General features: G+C 50.7%; 2 protein-coding genes across 9 annotated transcripts; both read left to right on the top strand.

Moving 5' to 3' along the window:
- Positions 1–260: 260 nt before the first annotated feature.
- Positions 261–7097, top strand: LOC121106452 (cytochrome P450 2J2-like). Of its 5 annotated transcripts, none has more exons than XM_040705165.2 (10): positions 261–395; positions 627–828; positions 1339–1501; positions 1709–1858; positions 2866–3026; positions 4187–4363; positions 4608–4740; positions 5211–5398; positions 5871–6009; positions 6751–7097. In XM_040705165.2, exons 2-10 carry the CDS (start codon positions 640–642, stop codon positions 6924–6926), a joined length of 1476 nt encoding a protein of 491 aa, XP_040561099.1. In that variant the 5' UTR covers positions 261–395; positions 627–639; the 3' UTR covers positions 6927–7097. The 5 variants fall into 5 exon arrangements, with proteins under 5 accessions (XP_040561099.1, XP_004936903.3, XP_015146648.2 ...); XM_004936846.5 differs by having other exon boundaries at positions 261–405; XM_015291162.4 differs by having other exon boundaries at positions 261–509.
- A 2360-nt stretch (positions 7098–9457) lies between these two features.
- CYP2J21 (cytochrome P450, family 2, subfamily J, polypeptide 21) lies at positions 9458–16115 on the top strand. 4 transcript variants are annotated; one of them, NM_001318996.2, is made up of 10 exons: positions 9458–9574; positions 9806–10007; positions 10531–10693; positions 10901–11050; positions 12192–12352; positions 13214–13390; positions 13635–13767; positions 14237–14424; positions 14897–15035; positions 15769–16115. In NM_001318996.2, the coding sequence occupies exons 2-10, from the start codon at positions 9819–9821 to the stop codon at positions 15942–15944; spliced, it is 1476 nt and encodes a 491-aa protein (NP_001305925.2). In that variant the 5' UTR covers positions 9458–9574; positions 9806–9818; the 3' UTR covers positions 15945–16115. The 4 variants fall into 4 exon arrangements, with proteins under 4 accessions (NP_001305925.2, XP_040560379.1, NP_001383633.1 ...); XM_040704445.2 differs by having other exon boundaries at positions 9458–9678; NM_001396704.1 differs by having other exon boundaries at positions 9458–9685.
- The last annotated feature ends 2135 nt before the right edge of the window (positions 16116–18250 follow it).

Below are 18250 nucleotides of genomic sequence, written 5' to 3'. Positions count from 1 at the left end.
AAGCCATTGGCCACAGCTGACGTTCCCCAAACAGAAGCAGTCCGCACCGCCCACCGCATCACGACGGGCGGCTGTGGCCGCGCGGCGCGACGGGAACGCGGCAGTTCAGCAAAACAGCGCGCACGGCAAAATTAATCATCGGAGAAGAAGGAGAAGGGAAGGGACGGCAGGGGGGCCGGGAGCGGGGCCGGAGTCAGCGCCGGGGCAGGGCGCGCTCGTGCCAGCGCAGCGCTCAGCGCCGCCTGCGCCCTGCCAGCACCGCCCCGTGGCTGCGCACCCTCGCCCCGTGAGTCAGAGGCGCTGCGGGAGCTCCGTGCAGCCTTATCTCGCGTCCCTTTTGTGGCCCGGCGCTGTGTGCGGCTCTGCGCGGCGGGGAGGCGGTGGCAGCGAGCGGGGAGCGTCACGGTGAGCGACGTGCGGGAGCTGCCGGGCTGTGGGAAGGCAGCGGTGGGAGATGGGAGCGGAGCGGGGAGCTGCCGGTGCGCTGATGGTGGGCTGTTGTTGACGAGATGAGAGGTGCGTGGGTCGCATCGAGAAGGGCTTTAGCAAACAGGTGTGCCTAAGGCCGACGAAGCAGTAGCCCCGAGGCCGGGCCAGCTCGAGCCCGTCTGCATTTGTGCCCACAGCTGCACCCGCACCATGCTGCGCTTCCTCTGGGACAGCATCTCCCTGCAGATGCTCTTCGTCTTCCTCCTTGTCTTCCTGCTTGTCTCTGACTACATGAAGAGGAGAAAGCCGAAGGACTTCCCCCCCGGTCCTTTTTCCTTCCCTTTCCTGGGAAATGTGCAGTTTATGTTTGCGAAAGACCCCGTGGTTGCAATACAGAAGGTAAGGGGGTTTTCATCTTGGGGAGGGGGCCATCTCAACGCACTCACATTCAAACCCTTTGGTTAACAGAGGGTTCTCCATGCAGGAGAACATCAGTGTGACCTGGGATCAGTAGGCTACATGGATGATGTTTGCCTTGGAATACAGAGCCATGTTCTTTGGGCAAAGGGCATGGTACAACAGGTTGGGTTCAATTGCAGCTGTAGGTGGGTCTGTTGGGAAGCTGAAAATCCTTGCTCAGCTGAGTCTTGCAAAGCCTGGAAAATGCAACTTGGAGGGTTTGACCCCAACTCTGGAACAGTGATAGAAGAAATGAGGAAAAAGATTGCACGCAATCAAGCCAACACTTGTGCAATTACTCTACTACATCTTCCAGACTGAGTCTGCCCCATTTCCACTGCAGCTCTTCAGGTCCCAACCTATGGGTGCAGGATACCAGTATTTTTCCCTCTCCTAGCAGAAAAAAACATTGCAAATCAATCCGGGTTTATTTATTTACCTCATCCCCAGTTTATTGAAAAACATGGAGACATCTTCAGAACGCAAGTGGGCAGCATGTCATTTGTGATCGTAAATGGGCTGCCACTGATCAAAGAAGCCCTTGTGACCCAGGGAGAGAACTTCATGGATCGCCCGGAATTTCCTACAAATACAGAATTCTTCAACAAATTTGGTGAGTAATCAGTAGTGACACAGATCTGAAACACAAAGTCAAAGTGTTGACCAGTTAAATGTGCCAGAAGGCAGTGCCATGGCTTTGTAATCTCACTGAGCAGAGTCACCAGTGTGGCTGAGCCTCCTCTATCAAGGCAGATACCCTCCTGCTTCTTCCTCTTACTGAGGACATCTGCCTTTTCTCACTGTGGAATGCTTCTGCCAGGGCTGGTCTCCTCCAATGGGCACCTGTGGAAGCAGCAGAGAAGGTTCACCTTGACCACCCTTCGAAACTTTGGCCTGGGGAAGAGGAGCCTGGAGGAGCGGATACAGGAGGAGTGCCGATTCCTCACAGATGCATTCAGGGATGAGCAGGGTGAGGACCACTTCCCTCAGCAGTTGCATTGAAGGCAGAATCCAGCTTGGACTCTTTTCATTTCCACCATGCTAGTGCCTGCTGAAAAATCAGAGTCAAAGAATCATTTCAGTTGGAAAAGCCTGCTAAGATCACCAAATCAAACTCCAACCCATTTCCAGCATTCCCACAAACCATGTCCCTCAGTGCCACATCAACACATTTTCTGAATGCCTCCATGCATGCCCACCTCTCTGGGCATCCCGTTCCAATGTCTGACCACTTCTAGAAATTCTTCCTAATACCTCACCTGTACCTCCCATGCAACAATTTAAGGCCATTACGTCTCATCACTGTTACCTAGGAGAAGAGCTCAACACCGACCTCACTGCAACCTCCTTTATGGGAGTCTGGACACACTCCAGGACCACAGTGTCTTTCTTGAAGAGAGGGACCCAAAACTCAACTGAGCACTCCAGGTGCAGCCTCAGCAGTGCCAAGCTCAGTGGGAAGATCACCACCCTGCTCTGCTGACTACACTATATCTGACACAAGCCAGGATGCTGTTTTCTTCTTGGCCACATGGGCATACTACTGGCTCACTTTCAGCCAGCTGCCAACTAACACACCAATATCCTCTTCCTCCTCCTCTCACAAGCAATGCCAGCAACCTGCCAGCATCCCAGACCCCCTCTACAGGTGTTTTGCCCTCAGATCAAATGATAGATGCAGCTGTGTAACAATCAAAACATTATTCTTACCCCACCTTTGTCCTCTTGCTGAATTTGAGACCTCTAGAAAATTCCATGAATCTGTCAGCACCAATGTTCACAATTAATTCTAATAGTATTTGTTCTCCTGCAGCCATTTCACATCTTCCTTTCCAAAGTAAACAACCATCTCTAAGAAGGTGCCCACTGAATACCATTCATTTCATTTGTTGACTATTTTCCCTCTGCTGATGGCGCTTTCTTCCCTTTTTCTGTGGAGACAAGAAGAGAATTAATTGTTTGCTTTTCCTTCTCCAGGAAATCCTTTCAACCCTCACCTTAAAGTCAATAATGCTGTTTCAAACATCATCTGCTCTGTCACCTTTGGCAACCGGTTTGAATATCATGATGAGGACTTCCAAAACTTGCTGCGGCTGATGAACGAGACTGCTATCCTCCAAGGGAAGATAATGAGCCAGGTACAGCCCTTATGCCCCCAGCACAGATAGCGTGCAGATTTGAAAGGCCATTGTTTCTTCTCTGTATTCAACTGCAAAAGCTCGAGCACTTTCTTAGATTCACAGATTATCTCAAGTTGGGAAAAATTCACTAGGGCCCTCAAGTCCACTTCCTGTCTCCACGCATAAATACTGAACATCCAAACCCTATGTCTTAGAGTGTTGCCCAAAGACTCCTTGATCTCGGTTAGATCAAGGCTGTACCCACTGCCCTAGGTGCCTGTTCCATGCTCACCGTTTCCTCTCACTTAGACTGACCTCCCCTCACACAGCTCCATGCCAGTCCCTTGGATCCTGTTGCTGTCACCAGAGAGCAGAGCTCAGCGCTGCCCCTATGCTCTTTGCGACAAGGTGCAGGTTGCCATGAGGCTTCCTCTCTGCCTTTTCTATGGTGAACAAACCATGAGACCTCAGCACGCTTCATACATTTTGCTGTGTAAAGCCATCTTCATCTTCATAGCACTCCTTTAGAGCTCTCTGATAGCTTTATATCCTAATATATTGCAGCACACAAAACTACAGAAGGTGAAGCCATCACCAAGCATAGGGGGCTGGCCAAGCCCAGGAGATGTTTTCCTCTGCTCTGGGACCATGAGATTCTCCTTGGTGCTTCCCACAGCTGTGTGGCACCACTCCATCACTGTATGCATGATAGTGAAGATGCAAGATGTGGTCCACCTGGATCACAAAGCTTGTCTATCCCTGGCTGGTTTTCCAGTGCTTTGGGAAGGAACTGAATGCAATAGAGATTTGGGGCTGGTCCATAGGAGAGATTATGAGAAGGATCATGAGCTAATGTGTAAGGGACATTTGTTGCCATTGCCCATTCCTTTGAAAAAGATATATCAGCCCGTAACTTTTGGGCAATGTTCACATTGCTCTCCTTCCCCCTGCATCACCCCTCCGGACCACTGATTGCCAAGCAACCTGCTGTGACTCTGGAACACACTAGTCACTCTCACCATGGAGATATCAATCCTTTGTCATGCTGTTCTGGAGATAGGTTAGTTCTATCTACTCCACAATGTAGGGCTGTGCTTTTGCAGGCTTTTCAAATTTTAAGAATGCAAGGGGTTTTTCAGTCCTTTCTTGCATTTGCTCATCTCTCTTTCTTTCCAAAGCTGTACAACTTTTTTCCGTCCGTAATAAAATACTTCCCTGGATCGCACCAAACCGTTATCAAAAACGGGAGGCTCATGAAAAGGTTTGTGTGCAAGAAGATCAGCAAACATAAGGAAGATCTGAGCCCCTCAGAGAGCCGGGACTTCATCGACAGCTACCTGCAGGAGATGGCCAAGGTCAGCAATGTGGAGCAAGGCCTTCCACAGTGGGGATTAGAGATCAGGAGGGCTGAGAAACAAATCAAATTCCCCACCTGAGCTGCTGGTGTGTCCATCTGTTAGCTCAGAAAGGACATCAGATTTGGGACATCCACTGGAGGGATGAGGATACAGCTTATACCAAAACCCTTCGGGCAGAACTGTGTGGGGTATTGAGGAAGTCCTCGCTGTTCATATGGCACTAACGCTCAATTTTCTGAAGCCCAATGGCAGTGACTTCTGTGAGGATAACATGGTGTCATGCACTCTTGACCTGTTTTTTGCTGGGACTGAGACCACCTCTACAACCATCCGCTGGGCCCTGCTGTATATGGCCATATATCCAGAAATTCAAGGTACAAGTAGCAAGAGGGCTGTCTGTTTCCTAATTGTAGCCCTTGTAGCTTGGTGAAAGTCTCTCTTTATTGAAAGAAAAAAGTACAAACATTCTGTTCTCCGACAGATTTAGTGCAATTATTTCTTTTTTTTTTTTTTTTTTGTATTTAAGTGTTCACCGTCGGTGTTCTAAAACTTGTCCTAGTGATTTTCTAATTCTTTTCCATGGGACAAAGAGGCAGATGTGCCCACTTGTACCACAAGCACTGGAGACCACTGTGGGCTGTCCAGCAAAGGCAACAGGGGCTCTGGAAAGGGCCCATTTAGTGTGTGGAGTGATGAACATGCAGACAGTTGCCACAAGTCCACTGTTGGCATACGATTGCCCTGGGATGGTCCTTGGGGGAACCACACAGCAAAAACGTCACAGTGTCCCCAGGGCTTCTGTGGCTTTGCTGCACCATAGCTGATGGCTGCTCTTTCCAAACAGCCCGTGTGCAAGCCGAGATCGATGCTGTCATTGGGCAGGCCCGGCAGCCAGCCCTAGAGGACAGGAGCAACATGCCCTACACCAACGCCGTCATCCATGAAGTGCAGAGGAAAGGCAACATCATCCCTTTCAATGTGCCGAGACAGGCGGTGAAGGACACAGTCTTGGCTGGTTTCCGGGTGCCCAAGGTAAGCTCGATTTGGATCAGTGAGGTCTGAGCAGGAGACTTCCATTCCCCCATTGCTGCAGGGACAGGGCTGCATCGTTGCTGGCTCTTATCGAGGTCACTCCTGTGGATCCTGTTGTTCTGCTCACCCAACGCTGCTCTCCAGCACACTGCATTCTCCATGCCCAGAATGAATGCCATGGGGTGCGGCATGCCTGCATATCAGGGAGGGACAGAACCCTCAGCATGCTGCTTTTTCGTAGGTGGACTTTTAGCAGTAGTAACATTTATGAGAGAAAAGTGTGGATATCTACTCATTGCATATCTAAATAGTCAAGGAGAAGGCACACATGGCCACATAAAAGGAGTGGAACACATGCTTGTCAGATTTGACTATGGATGATCTTTGTGGCAAGCATATGGAAGGGTAAAAATCCCCCTCCTGTTGGCAGCGGCAGAGAGAGTGCTAAGTGATTTTCCTTCTCTTGTCTCAGGGCACTATTTTGATCCCAAACTTGTCTTCTGTGATGTATGACAAGAAGGAGTGGGAAACCCCTCACAGTTTTAACCCTGGGCATTTCCTGAAGGACGGTCAGTTCTGGAAAAGGGAGGCTTTTATGCCATTTTCTATAGGTAAGATAGAATCAGTTTGCTGTACTTTGATGCTTCTGTGCTGAAGCACTGGGATGGGGCTTCCAGCTGCACAAATGGAGACCCTGAGCAAAGTAGTGATGGAAACAGCAGGTGATGCCTCCACCATGGGAGGTGCTGCTTGCCCACTGCCATATCAGTGAACAGTAGACCCTTCCTTAGCAATGACCATGCAGCCACCTCAAAGCACCACCACCACCTCTTAGGCTTTTGTTCACAAACACGGGAGACTACAAAATGCCCCAGAAAAGCACTCAGCAAGGTGAGAGCAGTGCTCTGTGCTGCCGATCCGACACGGAGGAGGTCAATGGGCTTTGCCACCACCACCACAGGATGTCCTGTCCTGGCCAGCAGCTTCCTCAAGGGGAGCGCTTTGAGCATCTCCAATTTCCAGCCCAAGCATCACACGCTTTCTCTGGTGCCTTGGTTCCATTCCTTGGAGCCCAGCTGGGTACACAGGGATTGCACGTAAAGCACTGCTTATCACGGCAGGGTAGGATAAGATGTGTGTGTATACATTTACTTGCATGTGCCCTCACTGCATCACCCAGCTAGGGGCAGACCATGCTACAGCTCCTTGGGGGGGCTCAGCTGGGACAGCAGTACTGGTGCTGGGAATGTAAGGTGGGCAAGGAGATGTGGGCAGGGTGATGTTCCTGCAGGAGGTGGGTGCCGAGGCTTTTCTAGCAGGGCTGAATGGGTGCTGGGCGGCTGTCTCTGCAGGGAAGCGCGCCTGCCTGGGTGAGCTGCTGGCCCGCGCCGAGCTCTTCCTCTTCTTCACGGCTCTGCTCCAGAAATTCACCTTCCAGGCTCCCCCAGACACCATCCTGGACCTCAAATTCACACACGGCATGACATTGGCCCCACAGCCCTACATGATCTGCGTGGTGCCGCGGTAGGGAGCGCAGCCACTGTTCTCAGAGGGAGAACTCCTTGACTTTGGCACAAGCACACAAACTGAGCCTCTGTGCACCTCTCACCTCTGGTCTACTCGAATTTTCCTGCTGCTTTATTGCTTACTTACTTACCCATACTGCCTTGTGGGGGACAATAAATGGTTGCAGACTTCCTTTTCTTTCTCCTTGATGTTTTACACAAGCAGAAGACATGGTGTAGCAAATCAGGAAAGGAGGGTAAGAGCCCGGCATGGCTGAACTGGGACCTGCTGGTCAAACTGAAGAGTAAGAAGAAAATGCACAAGCAGTGGAAACAAGGCCGGGTATAATGGGAAGAGTGTAAGGAAGCTGCTTGTCTGTGTAGATGAGGGGTCATAAAATCCAAGGCCCAACTTGATCTGAACTTGGCTAGGGATGCCAAAAAGCACAAGAAAGGCTTCTACAGATACCTCAAGCAGAAAAGGAAAGTCCAGGAAGGCGTAACCCCCCCAGTGACTGACACAGGCAGGCTGGTAACAACAGACAAGGAGAAGGCTGAGGTACTTAATTTTTTTGCCTCGGTTTTCGTGATAACTGCTCACCACGCAGCCCTCAAACATTGTGTTTGGTAGGAGGGAATCAGAGAAGCAGCGTCCCTCCCACTGTAAGTGAAGATCAGGTTTGTGACCAACTGGTGAACCTGAACATCCTCAAGTCTATGGGCCCCAAGGAGATGCATCCCAGAGTCTGAAGGGAACTGGCTAATGTAGCTGCCAAGCCACTCTCTATGATATTGGAAAAGTCATGGCAATCCGGTGAAGTCCCTGGTGACTGGAAATAAAGGTAACATCATACCCATTTTTACAGAGGGTTAAAAGGATGGTCGTGGGAACTACCGGCCTATCAGTCTCACCTCTGTGCCGGGGAAGATCCTGGAACAGATTCTCCCGGAAGCTATGCTAAGGCACATGGAAGGCAGAGAGCTGATACCGGAGAACCAGCATGGCTTCACCTGCTTAACCAACCTAATTGCCTTCTATGATGGTGTCACTGCATCAGTGGACAAGGGAAGAGCCACTGGTGTCATCCATCTCGACTTCAGTAAGGGCTTTGACGTGGAATCCCACAACATCCTTCTCTCCAAACTGGAAAGATATGAATTTAAGGGATGGACTGTTTGGTGGATGAAGAACTGTCTGCAGGATCGAGTCCAGAGAGTGGTGGTCAATGGCCCATTTTCTGGATGGAGACTGGTGATGAGTGGTGTCTCTCAGGGGTTGATGCTGGGGCTGATACTCCTTACTGTCTTATATCTTCATCATTGACATGGATAGCGGGGTTGAGTGCACCCTCAGCAAGTTTGCTGATGCCACCAAGCTGTGGGGTGCAGTCGACACACCACAGGGATGGGATGCCATTCAGAGCAACTGAGGCAGGCTGAGCAGTGGGCCCAGGTGAACCTCATGCTGCATGCACTGGTGTAAAGGCACTTCAGCTGTGCTTTCTGGCACACCACCTTACTAGAGTGAGCCTCCCTCAAACCACTGGAAGTAATGTGAAGTTTTCCCACTCTGGTTCCTAGAGGGACATGAGAAGGTTTCCTATGTGGTGTGGGCAGCATTACCTCTGCTGAGGAGTTCCCAGAAGAAACTATGGGACAGTTAAGAGGGTTTTCCCTGCAATCTCCTGGCCTGACAGCAACTCCAAGCCTTTCTCTGTCCCATTGCACTGGACATTCTTCCACCATTGGATGTAGTATAAAGCCTCAGCCTGCTTGCTCTGCCCTAGTGAGCCTCACTGCATCCCCTTCCCACTTCCTACCTCGTGTAAAGCCCTTAAAGGGGCCTCAAAGGGGAGGCCCCTTTAAGGGGGAGCTTCAGGAAAGAAGGGGACAGGCTCTTCAGCAGGGCCTGTGGCGATAGAACAAGGGGGAAATGGCTTTCAACTCAAAAAGGGTAGATTTAGGTTAGATATAAGGGAAAAAAAATCTTCCATAATGAGGGTGATGAGGCACTGGATCAGCTCACCTAGTGATGTCATTGATGCCCCAGCCCTGGAGACTTTCAAGGCGAGGCAGGATCAAGTCCTGGGCAGCCTGGCGGAGCTGTGGTGTCCCTGTGCATTGCAGGGCAGTTGGACTTGATGGCCTTCAGAGGTCCCTTCCAAGCCTACAGATTCTATGATTCTGGGGTAACGTTCACTTTAAGAGTGCGGCATCTCATGTGAGTGCACGGGAACTTTTGTGAGTGCTCCCGATTTCATGATGGAGCAGTGAGTGAACTTGTTAAAGCGGATCAGGTGAACGCAGCAGCTCTTTTACTCACTTCCGCATCCCCGCAGCCACAGCTGACGTCCCCCAAACAGAAGCAGCCCGCACCGCCCACCGCATCACGACGGGCGGCTGCAGAGGAGAAGAAGGGAAGGGAAGGGACGGCAGGGGGGCCGGGAGCGGGGCCGGTGTCAGCGCCGGGGCAGGGCGCGCTCGTGCCAGCGCAGCGCTCAGCGCCGCCTGCGCCCTGCCAGCACCGCCCCGTGGCTGCGCACCCTCGCCCCGTGAGTCAGAGGCGCTGCTGGAGCTCCGTGCAGCCTTATCTCGCGTCCCTTTTGTGGCCCCGCGCTGTGTGCGGCTCTGCGCGGCGGGGAGGCGGTGGCAGAGAGCGGGGAGCGTCACGGTGAGCGACGTGCGGGAGCTGCCGGGCTGTGGGAAGGCAGCGGTGGGAGATGGGAGCGGAGCGGGGAGCTGCCGGTGCGCTGATGGTGGGCTGTTGTTGACGAGATGAGAGGTGCGTGGGTCGCATCGAGAAGGGCTTTAGCACACAGGTGTGCCTAAGGCCGAGGCCGGGCAGCCCAAAGGCAGCCCCGAGGCCGGGCCAGCCCGAGCCCGTCTGCGTTTGTGCCCACAGCTGCACCCGCACCATGCTGCGCTTCCTCTGGGACAGCATCTCCCTGCAGATGCTCTTCGTCTTCCTCCTTGTCTTCCTGCTTGTCTCGGACTACATGAAGAAGAGAAAGCCGAAGGACTTCCCCCCCGGTCCTTTTTCCTTCCCTTTCCTGGGAAACATGGAATTTATCATTGCGAAAGACCCCGTGGCTGTGACAGAAAAGGTAAGGAGATCCAACCCAAGCAGTGCAAACTCAACAATGCTCAAACTTCATGGTCCTCAGAGGGCTTTCTCGGTGTGTGCTGTTGTTTGGCCTTGGATCAGAAGGTAATGTGCATGATGTTTGCCTTGCAATGCAGAACAACGTCCTTTGGGCAAAGGGCATGGCACAACGCCATGGTTTTGATTGCAGCTGTAGGTGGCTCTGATGGGAAGGGCTTCTATGAAAGGAGTTAAACAACATCAGGAAAAGTTTTTCTCAGCTGAGTCTCGCAAAGCCTGGAGAGGGCAGCCTGGAGGGTTTTACCCCAACTTCAGAACACTGATAGAAGAAATCAGGAACATGACTGCACGCAATCAAGCCAAATCTTGTGCAATTACACTAACGCTTCTCCTACGTTTTCTTTCTAATCCAGTGCAAGTGAAACCATTCCGCACTGTGAGTGCAGGATACCAGGGCTTTCCCTCTCCTAGCAGAAAAAGTCATTGCAAATCAATCCCGGTTTATTTATTTACCTCATCCCCAGTTTATTGAAAAACATGGAGACATCTTCAGCACCCAAGTGGGCAGCATGTCATTTGTGGTCGTAAATGGGCTGCCACTGATCAAAGAAGCCCTTGTGACCCAGGGAGAGAACTTCATGGATCGCCCGGAATTTCCTATAAATACAGAATTCCTCAACAAATTTGGTGAGTAATCAGTAGTGACACGGATCTGAAACACAAAGTCAAAGTGTTGACCAGTTAAATGTGCCAGAAGGCAATGCCATGGCTTTGTAATCTCACTGAGCAGAGTCACCAGTGTGGCTGAGCCTCCTCTATCAAGGCAGATACCCTCCTGCTTCTTCCTCTTACTGAGGACACCTGCCTTTTCTCACTGTGAAATGCTTCTGCTAGGGCTGGTCTTCTCCAATGGGCACCTGTGGAAGCAGCAGAGAAGGTTCACCTTGACCACCCTTCGAAACTTTGGCCTGGGGAAGAGGAGCCTGGAGGAGCGGATACAGGAGGAGTGCCGATTCCTCACGGAAGCGTTCAGGGATGAGCAGGGTGAGGACCACTTCCCTCAGCAGTTGCATTGAAGGCAGAATCCAGTTTGGCCCATTTTAATTTCCACCATGCTAATGCCTCCTGAAAAATCATAGAACTGTAGAATCATTAAGGTTGGAAAGATCTCTAAGATCACCAAGACCAGCACCAATCCACCCTCAGAATGCCCACAAACCATGTCCATCAGTGCAACATCTCTGCATTTCTTGAATGCCTCCATTGGTGGCGACTCCTTCACCTCCCTGGGCATCCTGTTCCGATGTCTGAACACTTCCAGAAATTCTTCCTAATACCTAAACTCAACCTCCTGTGAAGCAATTTAATGCCTTTAGCTCTCATCCTGTCACTGATAGCTCGGAGAAGAGATCGACACGCACCCTGCTACAACCTCCATTCTGAGAGTTGTAGAGAGCAATGATTTCTCCGCTGAAACAGCTCTTCTCCAGTCTGAGCAATCCCTGTTCCCTCAGTTGCTCCTCATCAGAGTTGTGTTCTAGACCCTTCACAGCTTCCTTGTCATTCTCTGGACATGCTAAAAGGCATCAATGTCTTTCTTGAAGAGAGGGACCCAAAACTCAACTGAGCACTTGAGGTAAGCCTCACCAGTGCCAAGAACAGTGGGAAGATCATCACCCTGCTCTTGCTGACTAGACTATATCTGACACAAGCCAGGATGCTGTTTGCCTTCTTGCCATGTAGGCACACTACTGGCTCACCTTCAGCCAGCTGCCAGCTAACACACCAACATCCTCTTCCTCCTCATCTCATAAGTAATGCTAGCAAGCTGTCTTCATTCCAGACCCCCTCTACAGGTGTTTTGCCCTCAGATCAAATGATAGATGCAGCTGTGTAACAATCAAAACATTATTCTTACCCCACCTTTGTCCTCTTGCTGAATTTGAGACCTCTAGAAAATTCCATGAATCTGTCAGCACCAATGTTCACAATTAATTCCAATGGTGTTTGCTCTTCTGCAGCCATTTCAAACCTTCCTTTCCAAAATAAACAACTATCTCTAAGAAGGTGCCCACTGAATACCATTCATTTCACTTGTTGACTATTTTCCCTCTGCTGATGGCGCTTTCTTCCCTTTTTCTGTGGAGACAAGAAGAAAATTGATTGTTTGCTTTTCCTTCTCCAGGAAATCCTTTCAACCCTCACCTTAAAATCAACAATGCTGTTTCAAACATCATCTGCTCTGTCACCTTTGGCAACCGGTTTGAATATCATGATGAGGACTTCCAGAACTTGCTGCGGCTGATGGATGAGACTGTTACCCTCCAAGGGGAGCCAATGAGCCAGGTACAGCCTGCCATGCCCACTTTTTCCTCTCACTCAGACTGACCTCCCCCGACACGTCAGTCCCTTGGATCCTATTGCTGTCATCTGAGAGCAGAGCTCTGCACTGCCCCTCCACTCACTTCCTGTGATGAGGTGCAAGCTGCCATGAGGCCTCCCCTTCGTCTTCTGCATGTTGAATAAACCATGAGACCTCAGCACTCCTCATACATTTGCCCTGCAAAACCATCTTCATAGCACTCCTTTGGATGCTCTCTGATCATTTTAAGTCCTTTTATATGTTACAGGAAACAAAACCGCACACACTACTCAAAGGGGGGCCATCACCAAGTACAGGGAATAGGTAAGCCCAAGTGAAGTTTCTCCCTGCTCTGGGACAATGAGATTTTCCTTGGTGCTTCCCACAGCTGTGTGGCCCCTATCCATCCCTGCATGCATCATTGTGAAGATGCAGTCCTCCTGGATCACAAAGACGGGCTATCCCCAGATAGTTTACCAGTGCCTTTGGAAGGAACTGATTACAGCACAGGGTTTGTTCAGGTTCCTAGGAGAGGTTATGAGAAAGGCAAACGCTAAGGTAATTTCTTTCAGCCTTATTTTCAAGCTGCACAAAATTCACTTTCCCCTCTTTCCCTCCTCATCACCACTCCTGATCTCTGAGTACCAGGCTCCGTGCTGTGACTCTGCAGAACACACTAGTCACTCTCACCATGGAGATATCAATCCTTTGTCATGCTCTTCTGGAGATAAGTTAATTCCATCAACTCCAGCAATGTAGGCTTGTGCCTTTGCAGGCTTTTCAAATTTTGAAAACAGAAGAGGTTTTGCAGTCCTTTCAATTTATTCTTCTCTTTCTTTCCAAAGCTGTACGCCTTTTTTCCATCCATAATAAAATACTTCCCTGGATCGCACCAAACAGTTTTGAAAAATGAGAAGCTCATGAAAAGGTTTGTGTGCAAGAAGATCAGCAAACATAAGGAAGATCTGAGCCCCTCAGAGAGCCGGGACTTCATCGACAGCTACCTGCAGGAGATGGCCAAGGTCAGCAATGTAGAGCAAGGCCTTCCACAGTGGGGATTAGAGATCAGGAGGGCTGAGAAACAAATCAAATTCCCCACCTGAGCTGCTGGTGTGTCCATCTGTTAGCTCAGAAAGGACATCAGATTTGGGACATCCACTGGAGGGATGAGGATACAGCTTATACCAAAACCCTTCGGGCAGAACTGTGTGGGGTATTGAGGAAGTCCTCGCTGTTCATATGGCACTAACGCTCAATTTTCTGAAGCCCAATGGCAGTGACTTCTGTGAGGATAACATGGTGTCATGCACTCTCGACCTGTTTTTTGCTGGGACTGAGACCACCTCTACAACCATCCGCTGGGCTCTGCTGTATATGGCCATATATCCAGAAATTCAAGGTACAAGTAGCAAGAGGGCTGTCTGTTTCCTAATTGTAGCCCTTGTAGCTTGGTGAAAGTCTCTCTTTATTGAAAGAAAAAAGTTCAAACATTCTGTTCTCCGACAGATTTAGTGCAATTATTTCTTTTTTTTTTTTTTTTTGTATTTAAGTGTTCACCGTCAGTGTTCTAAAACTTGTCCTAGTGATTTTCTAATTCTTTTCCATGGGACAAAGAGGCAGATGTGCCCACTTGTACCACAAGCACTGGAGACCACTGTGGGCTGTCCAGCAAAGGCAACAGGGGCTCTGGAAAGGGCCCATTTAGTGTGTGGAGTGATGAACATGCAGACAGTTGCCACAAGTCCACTGTTGGCATACGATTGCCCTGGGATGGTCCTTGGGGGAACCACACAGCAAAAACGTCACAGTGTCCCCAGGGCTTCTGTGGCTTTGCTGCACCATAGCTGATCGCTGCTCTTTCCAAACAGCCCGTGTGCAAGCCGAGATCGATGCTGTCATTGGGCAGGCCCGGCAGCCAGCCCTAGAGGACAGGAGCAACATGCCCTACACCAACGCCGTCATCCATGAAGTGCAGAGGAAAGGCAACATCATCCCTTTCAATGTGCCGAGACAGGCGGTGAAGGACACAGTCTTGGCTGGTTTCCGGGTGCCCAAGGTAAGCTCGATTTGGATCAGTGAGGTCTGAGCAGGAGACTTCCATTCCCCCATTGCTGCAGGGACAGGGCTGCATCGTTGCTGGCTCTTATCGAGGTCACTCCTGTGGATCCTGTTGTTCTGCTCACCCAACGCTGCTCTCCAGCACACTGCATTCTCCATGCCCAGAATGAATGCCATGGGGTGCGGCATGCCTGCATATCAGGGAGGGACAGAACCCTCAGCATGCTGCTTTTTCGTAGGTGGACTTTTAGCAGTAGTAACATTTATGAGAGAAAAGTGTAGATATCTACTCATTGCATATCTAAATAGTCAAGGAGAAGGCACACATGGCCACATAAAAGGAGTGGAACACATGCTTGTCAGATTTGACTATGGATGCTCTTCATGGCAAGTGTATGGAGTGGTAAAAATCCCCCTCCTGTTGGCAGCGGCAGAGAGAGTGCTAAGTGATTTTCTTTCTCTTGTCTCAGGGCACTATTTTGATCCCAAACTTGTCCTCTGTGATGTATGACAAGAAGGAGTGGGAAACCCCTCACAGTTTTAACCCTGGGCATTTCCTGAAGGATGGTCAGTTCTGGAAAAGGGAGGCTTTTATGCCATTTTCTATAGGTAAGATCTGCTGCACTTTGACGTTTCTGTGCTGAAGCACTGGGACGGGGCTTCCAGCTGCACAAATGGAGACCCTGAGCAAAGTAGTGATGGAAACAGCAGGCACTGGCTGCACCCATGGAAGGTGCTGCTTGCCCACTGCCATATCAGTGAACAGTAGACCCTTCCTTAGCAATGACCATGCAGCCACCTCAAAGCACCACCACCACCTCTTAGGCTTTTGTTCACAAACACGGGAGACTACAAAATGCCCCAGAAAAGCACTCAGCAAGGTGAGAGCAGTGCTCTGTGCTGCCGGTCCCACACGGGGGAGGTCAATGGGCTTTGCCACCACCACCACAGGGTGCCCTGTGCTGGCCAGCAGCTTCCTCGAGGGGAGTGCTTCTGGCATCTCCAATTTCCTGCCCAAGCATCACACGCTTTCTCTGGTGCCTTGGTTCCATTCCTTGGAGCCCCGCTGGGTACACAGGGATTGCATGTAAAGCACTGCTTATCACGGCAGGGTAGGATAAGATGTGTGTGTATACATTTACTTGCGTGTGCCCTCACTGCATCACCCAGCTAGGGGCAGACCATGCTACAGCTCCTTGGGGGGGCTCAGCTGGGGCAGCAGTACTGGTGCTGGGAATGTAAGGTGGGCAAGGAGATGTGGGCAGGGTGATGTTCCTGCAGGAGGTGGGTGCCAAGACTTTTCTAGCAGGGCTGAATGGGTGCTGGGCGGCTGTCTCTGCAGGGAAGCGCGCCTGCCTGGGTGAGCTGCTGGCCCGCGCCGAGCTCTTCCTCTTCTTCACGTCTCTGCTCCAGAAATTCACCTTCCAGGCTCCCCCGGACACCATCCTGGACCTCAAATTCACCGTGGGCATCACCTTGGCCCCACAGCCCTACAAAATCTGCGCGGTGCCGCGGTAGGGAGTGCAGCCACTGTTCTCAGAGGGAGAACTCCTTGACTTTGGCACAAGCACACAAACTGAGCCTCTGTGCACCTCTCACCTCTGGTCTACTCGAATTTTCCTGCTGCTTTATTGCTTACTTACTTACCCATACTGCCTTGTGGGGGACAATAAATGGTTGCAGACTTCCTTTTCTTTCTCCTTGATGTTTTACACAAGCAGAAGACATGGTGTAGCAAATCAGGAAAGGAGGGTAAGAGCCCGGCATGGCTGAACTGGGACCTGCTGGTCAAACTGAAGAGTAAGAAGAAAATGCACAAGCAGTGGAAACAAGGCCGGGTATAATGGGAAGAGTGTAAGGAAGCTGCTTGTCTGTGTAGATGAGGGTTCATAAAATCCAAGGCCCAGCTTGATCTGAACTTGGCTAGGGATGCCAAAAAGCACAAGAAAGGCTTCTACAGATACCTCAAGCAGAAAAGGAAAGTCCAGGAAGGCGTAACCCCCCCAGTGACTGACACAGGCAGGCTGGTAACAACAGACAAGGAGAAGGCTGAGGTACTTAATTTTTTTGCCTCAGTCTTCGTGATAACTGCTCACCACACAGCCCTCAAACATTGTGTTTGGTAGGAGGGAATCAGAGAAGCAGCGTCCCTCCCACTGTAAGTGAAGATCAGGTTTGTGACCAACTGGTGAACCTGAACATCCTCAAGTCTATGGGCCCCAAGGAGATGCATCCCAGAGTCTGAAGGGAACTGGCTAATGTAGCTGCCAAGCCACTCTCTATGATATTGGAAAAGTCATGGCAATCCGGTGAAGTCCCTGGTGACTGGAAATAAAGGTAACATACCCATTTTTACAGAGGGTTAAAAGGATGATCGTGGGAACTACCGGCCTATCAGTCTCACCTCTGTGCCGGGGAAGATCCTGGAACAGATTCTCCCGGAAGCTATGCTAAGGCACATGGAAGGCAGAGAGCTGATACTGGAGAACCAGCATGGCTTCACCTGCTTAACCAACCTAATTGCCTTCTATGATGGTGTCACTGCATCAGTGGACAAGGGAAGAGCCACTGGTGTCATCCATCTCGACTTCAGTAAGGGCTTTGACATGGAATCCCACAACATCCTTCTCTCCAAACTGGAAAGATATGAATTTAAGGGATGGACTGTTTGGTGGATGAAGAACTGTCTGCAGGATCGAGTCCAGAGAGTGGTGGTCAATGGCCCATTTTCTGGATGGAGACTGGTGATGAGTGGTGTCTCTCAGGGGTTGATGCTGGGGCTGATACTCCTTACTGTCTTATATCTTCATCATTGACATGGATAGCGGGGTTGAGTGCACCCTCAGCAAGTTTGCTGATGCCACCAAGCTGTGGGGTGCAGTCGATACACCACAGGGATGGGATGCCATTCAGAGCAACTGAGGCAGGCTGAGCAGTGGGCCCAGGTGAACCTCATGCTGCATGCACTGGTGTAAAGGCACTTCAGCTGTGCTTTCTGGCACACCACCTTACTAGAGTGAGCCTCCCTCAAACCACTGGAAGTAATGTGAAGTTTTCCCACTCTGGTTCCTAGAGGGACATGAGAAGGTTTCCTATGTGGTGTGGGCAGCATTACCTCTGCTGAGGAGTTCCCAGAAGAAACTATGGGACAGTTAAGAGGGTTTTCCCTGCAATCTCCTGGCCTGACAGCAACTCCAAGCCTTTCTCTGTCCCATTGCACTGGACATTCTTCCACCATTGGATGTAGTATAAAGCCTCAGCCTGCTTGCTCTGCCCTAGTGAGCCTCACTGCATCCCCTTCCCACTTCCTACCTCGTGTAAAGCCCTTAAAGGGGCCTCAAAGGGGAGGCCCCTTTAAGGGGGAGCTTCAGGAAAGAAGGGGACAGGCTCTTCAGCAGGGCCTGTGGCGATAGAACAAGGGGGAAATGGCTTTCAACTCAAAAAGGGTAGATTTAGGTTAGATATAAGGGAAAAAAAATCTTCCATAATGAGGGTGATGAGGCACTGGATCAGCTCACCTAGTGATGTCATTGATGCCCCAGCCCTGGAGACTTTCAAGGCGAGGCAGGATCAAGTCCTGGGCAGCCTGGCGGAGCTGTGGTGTCCCTGTGCATTGCAGGGCAGTTGGACTTGATGGCCTTCAGAGGTCCCTTCCAAGCCTACAGATTCTATGATTCTGGGGTAACGTTCACTTTAAGAGTGCGGCATCTCATGTGAGTGCACGGGAACTTTTGTGAGTGCTCCCGATTTCATGATGGAGCAGTGAGTGAACTTGTTAAAGCGGATCAGGTGAACGCAGCAGCTCTTTTACTCACTTCCGCATC

This window comes from Gallus gallus, chromosome 8 (genome assembly GCF_016699485.2).
Source record: "Gallus gallus isolate bGalGal1 chromosome 8, bGalGal1.mat.broiler.GRCg7b, whole genome shotgun sequence".
Taxonomy (NCBI): Eukaryota; Metazoa; Chordata; class Aves; order Galliformes; family Phasianidae; genus Gallus; species Gallus gallus.
Note: the sequence above shows the minus strand (reverse complement) of the source record. Positions and strands in the feature narration are given on the sequence as shown.

What these genes read in the sequence shown, in the direction of transcription:
- LOC121106452 (XM_040705164.2), top strand. Translation starts at nt 510, where the DNA reads ATGAGAGGTGCGTGGGTCGCATCGAGAAGGGCTTTAGCAAACAG. An exon ending in ACCTGCAGGAGATGGCCAAG is followed by an intron (nt 4,364 to 4,607) that starts GTCAGCAATGTG and finishes AATTTTCTGAAG; the next exon opens with CCCAATGGCAGTGACTTCTG. An exon ending in CTGGTTTCCGGGTGCCCAAG is followed by an intron (nt 5,399 to 5,870) that starts GTAAGCTCGATT and finishes CTCTTGTCTCAG; the next exon opens with GGCACTATTTTGATCCCAAA.
- CYP2J21 (XM_040704444.2), top strand. Translation starts at nt 9,679, where the DNA reads ATGAGAGGTGCGTGGGTCGCATCGAGAAGGGCTTTAGCACACAG. An exon ending in AGCGTTCAGGGATGAGCAGG is followed by an intron (nt 11,051 to 12,191) that starts GTGAGGACCACT and finishes TTCCTTCTCCAG; the next exon opens with GAAATCCTTTCAACCCTCAC. An exon ending in CTGGTTTCCGGGTGCCCAAG is followed by an intron (nt 14,425 to 14,896) that starts GTAAGCTCGATT and finishes CTCTTGTCTCAG; the next exon opens with GGCACTATTTTGATCCCAAA.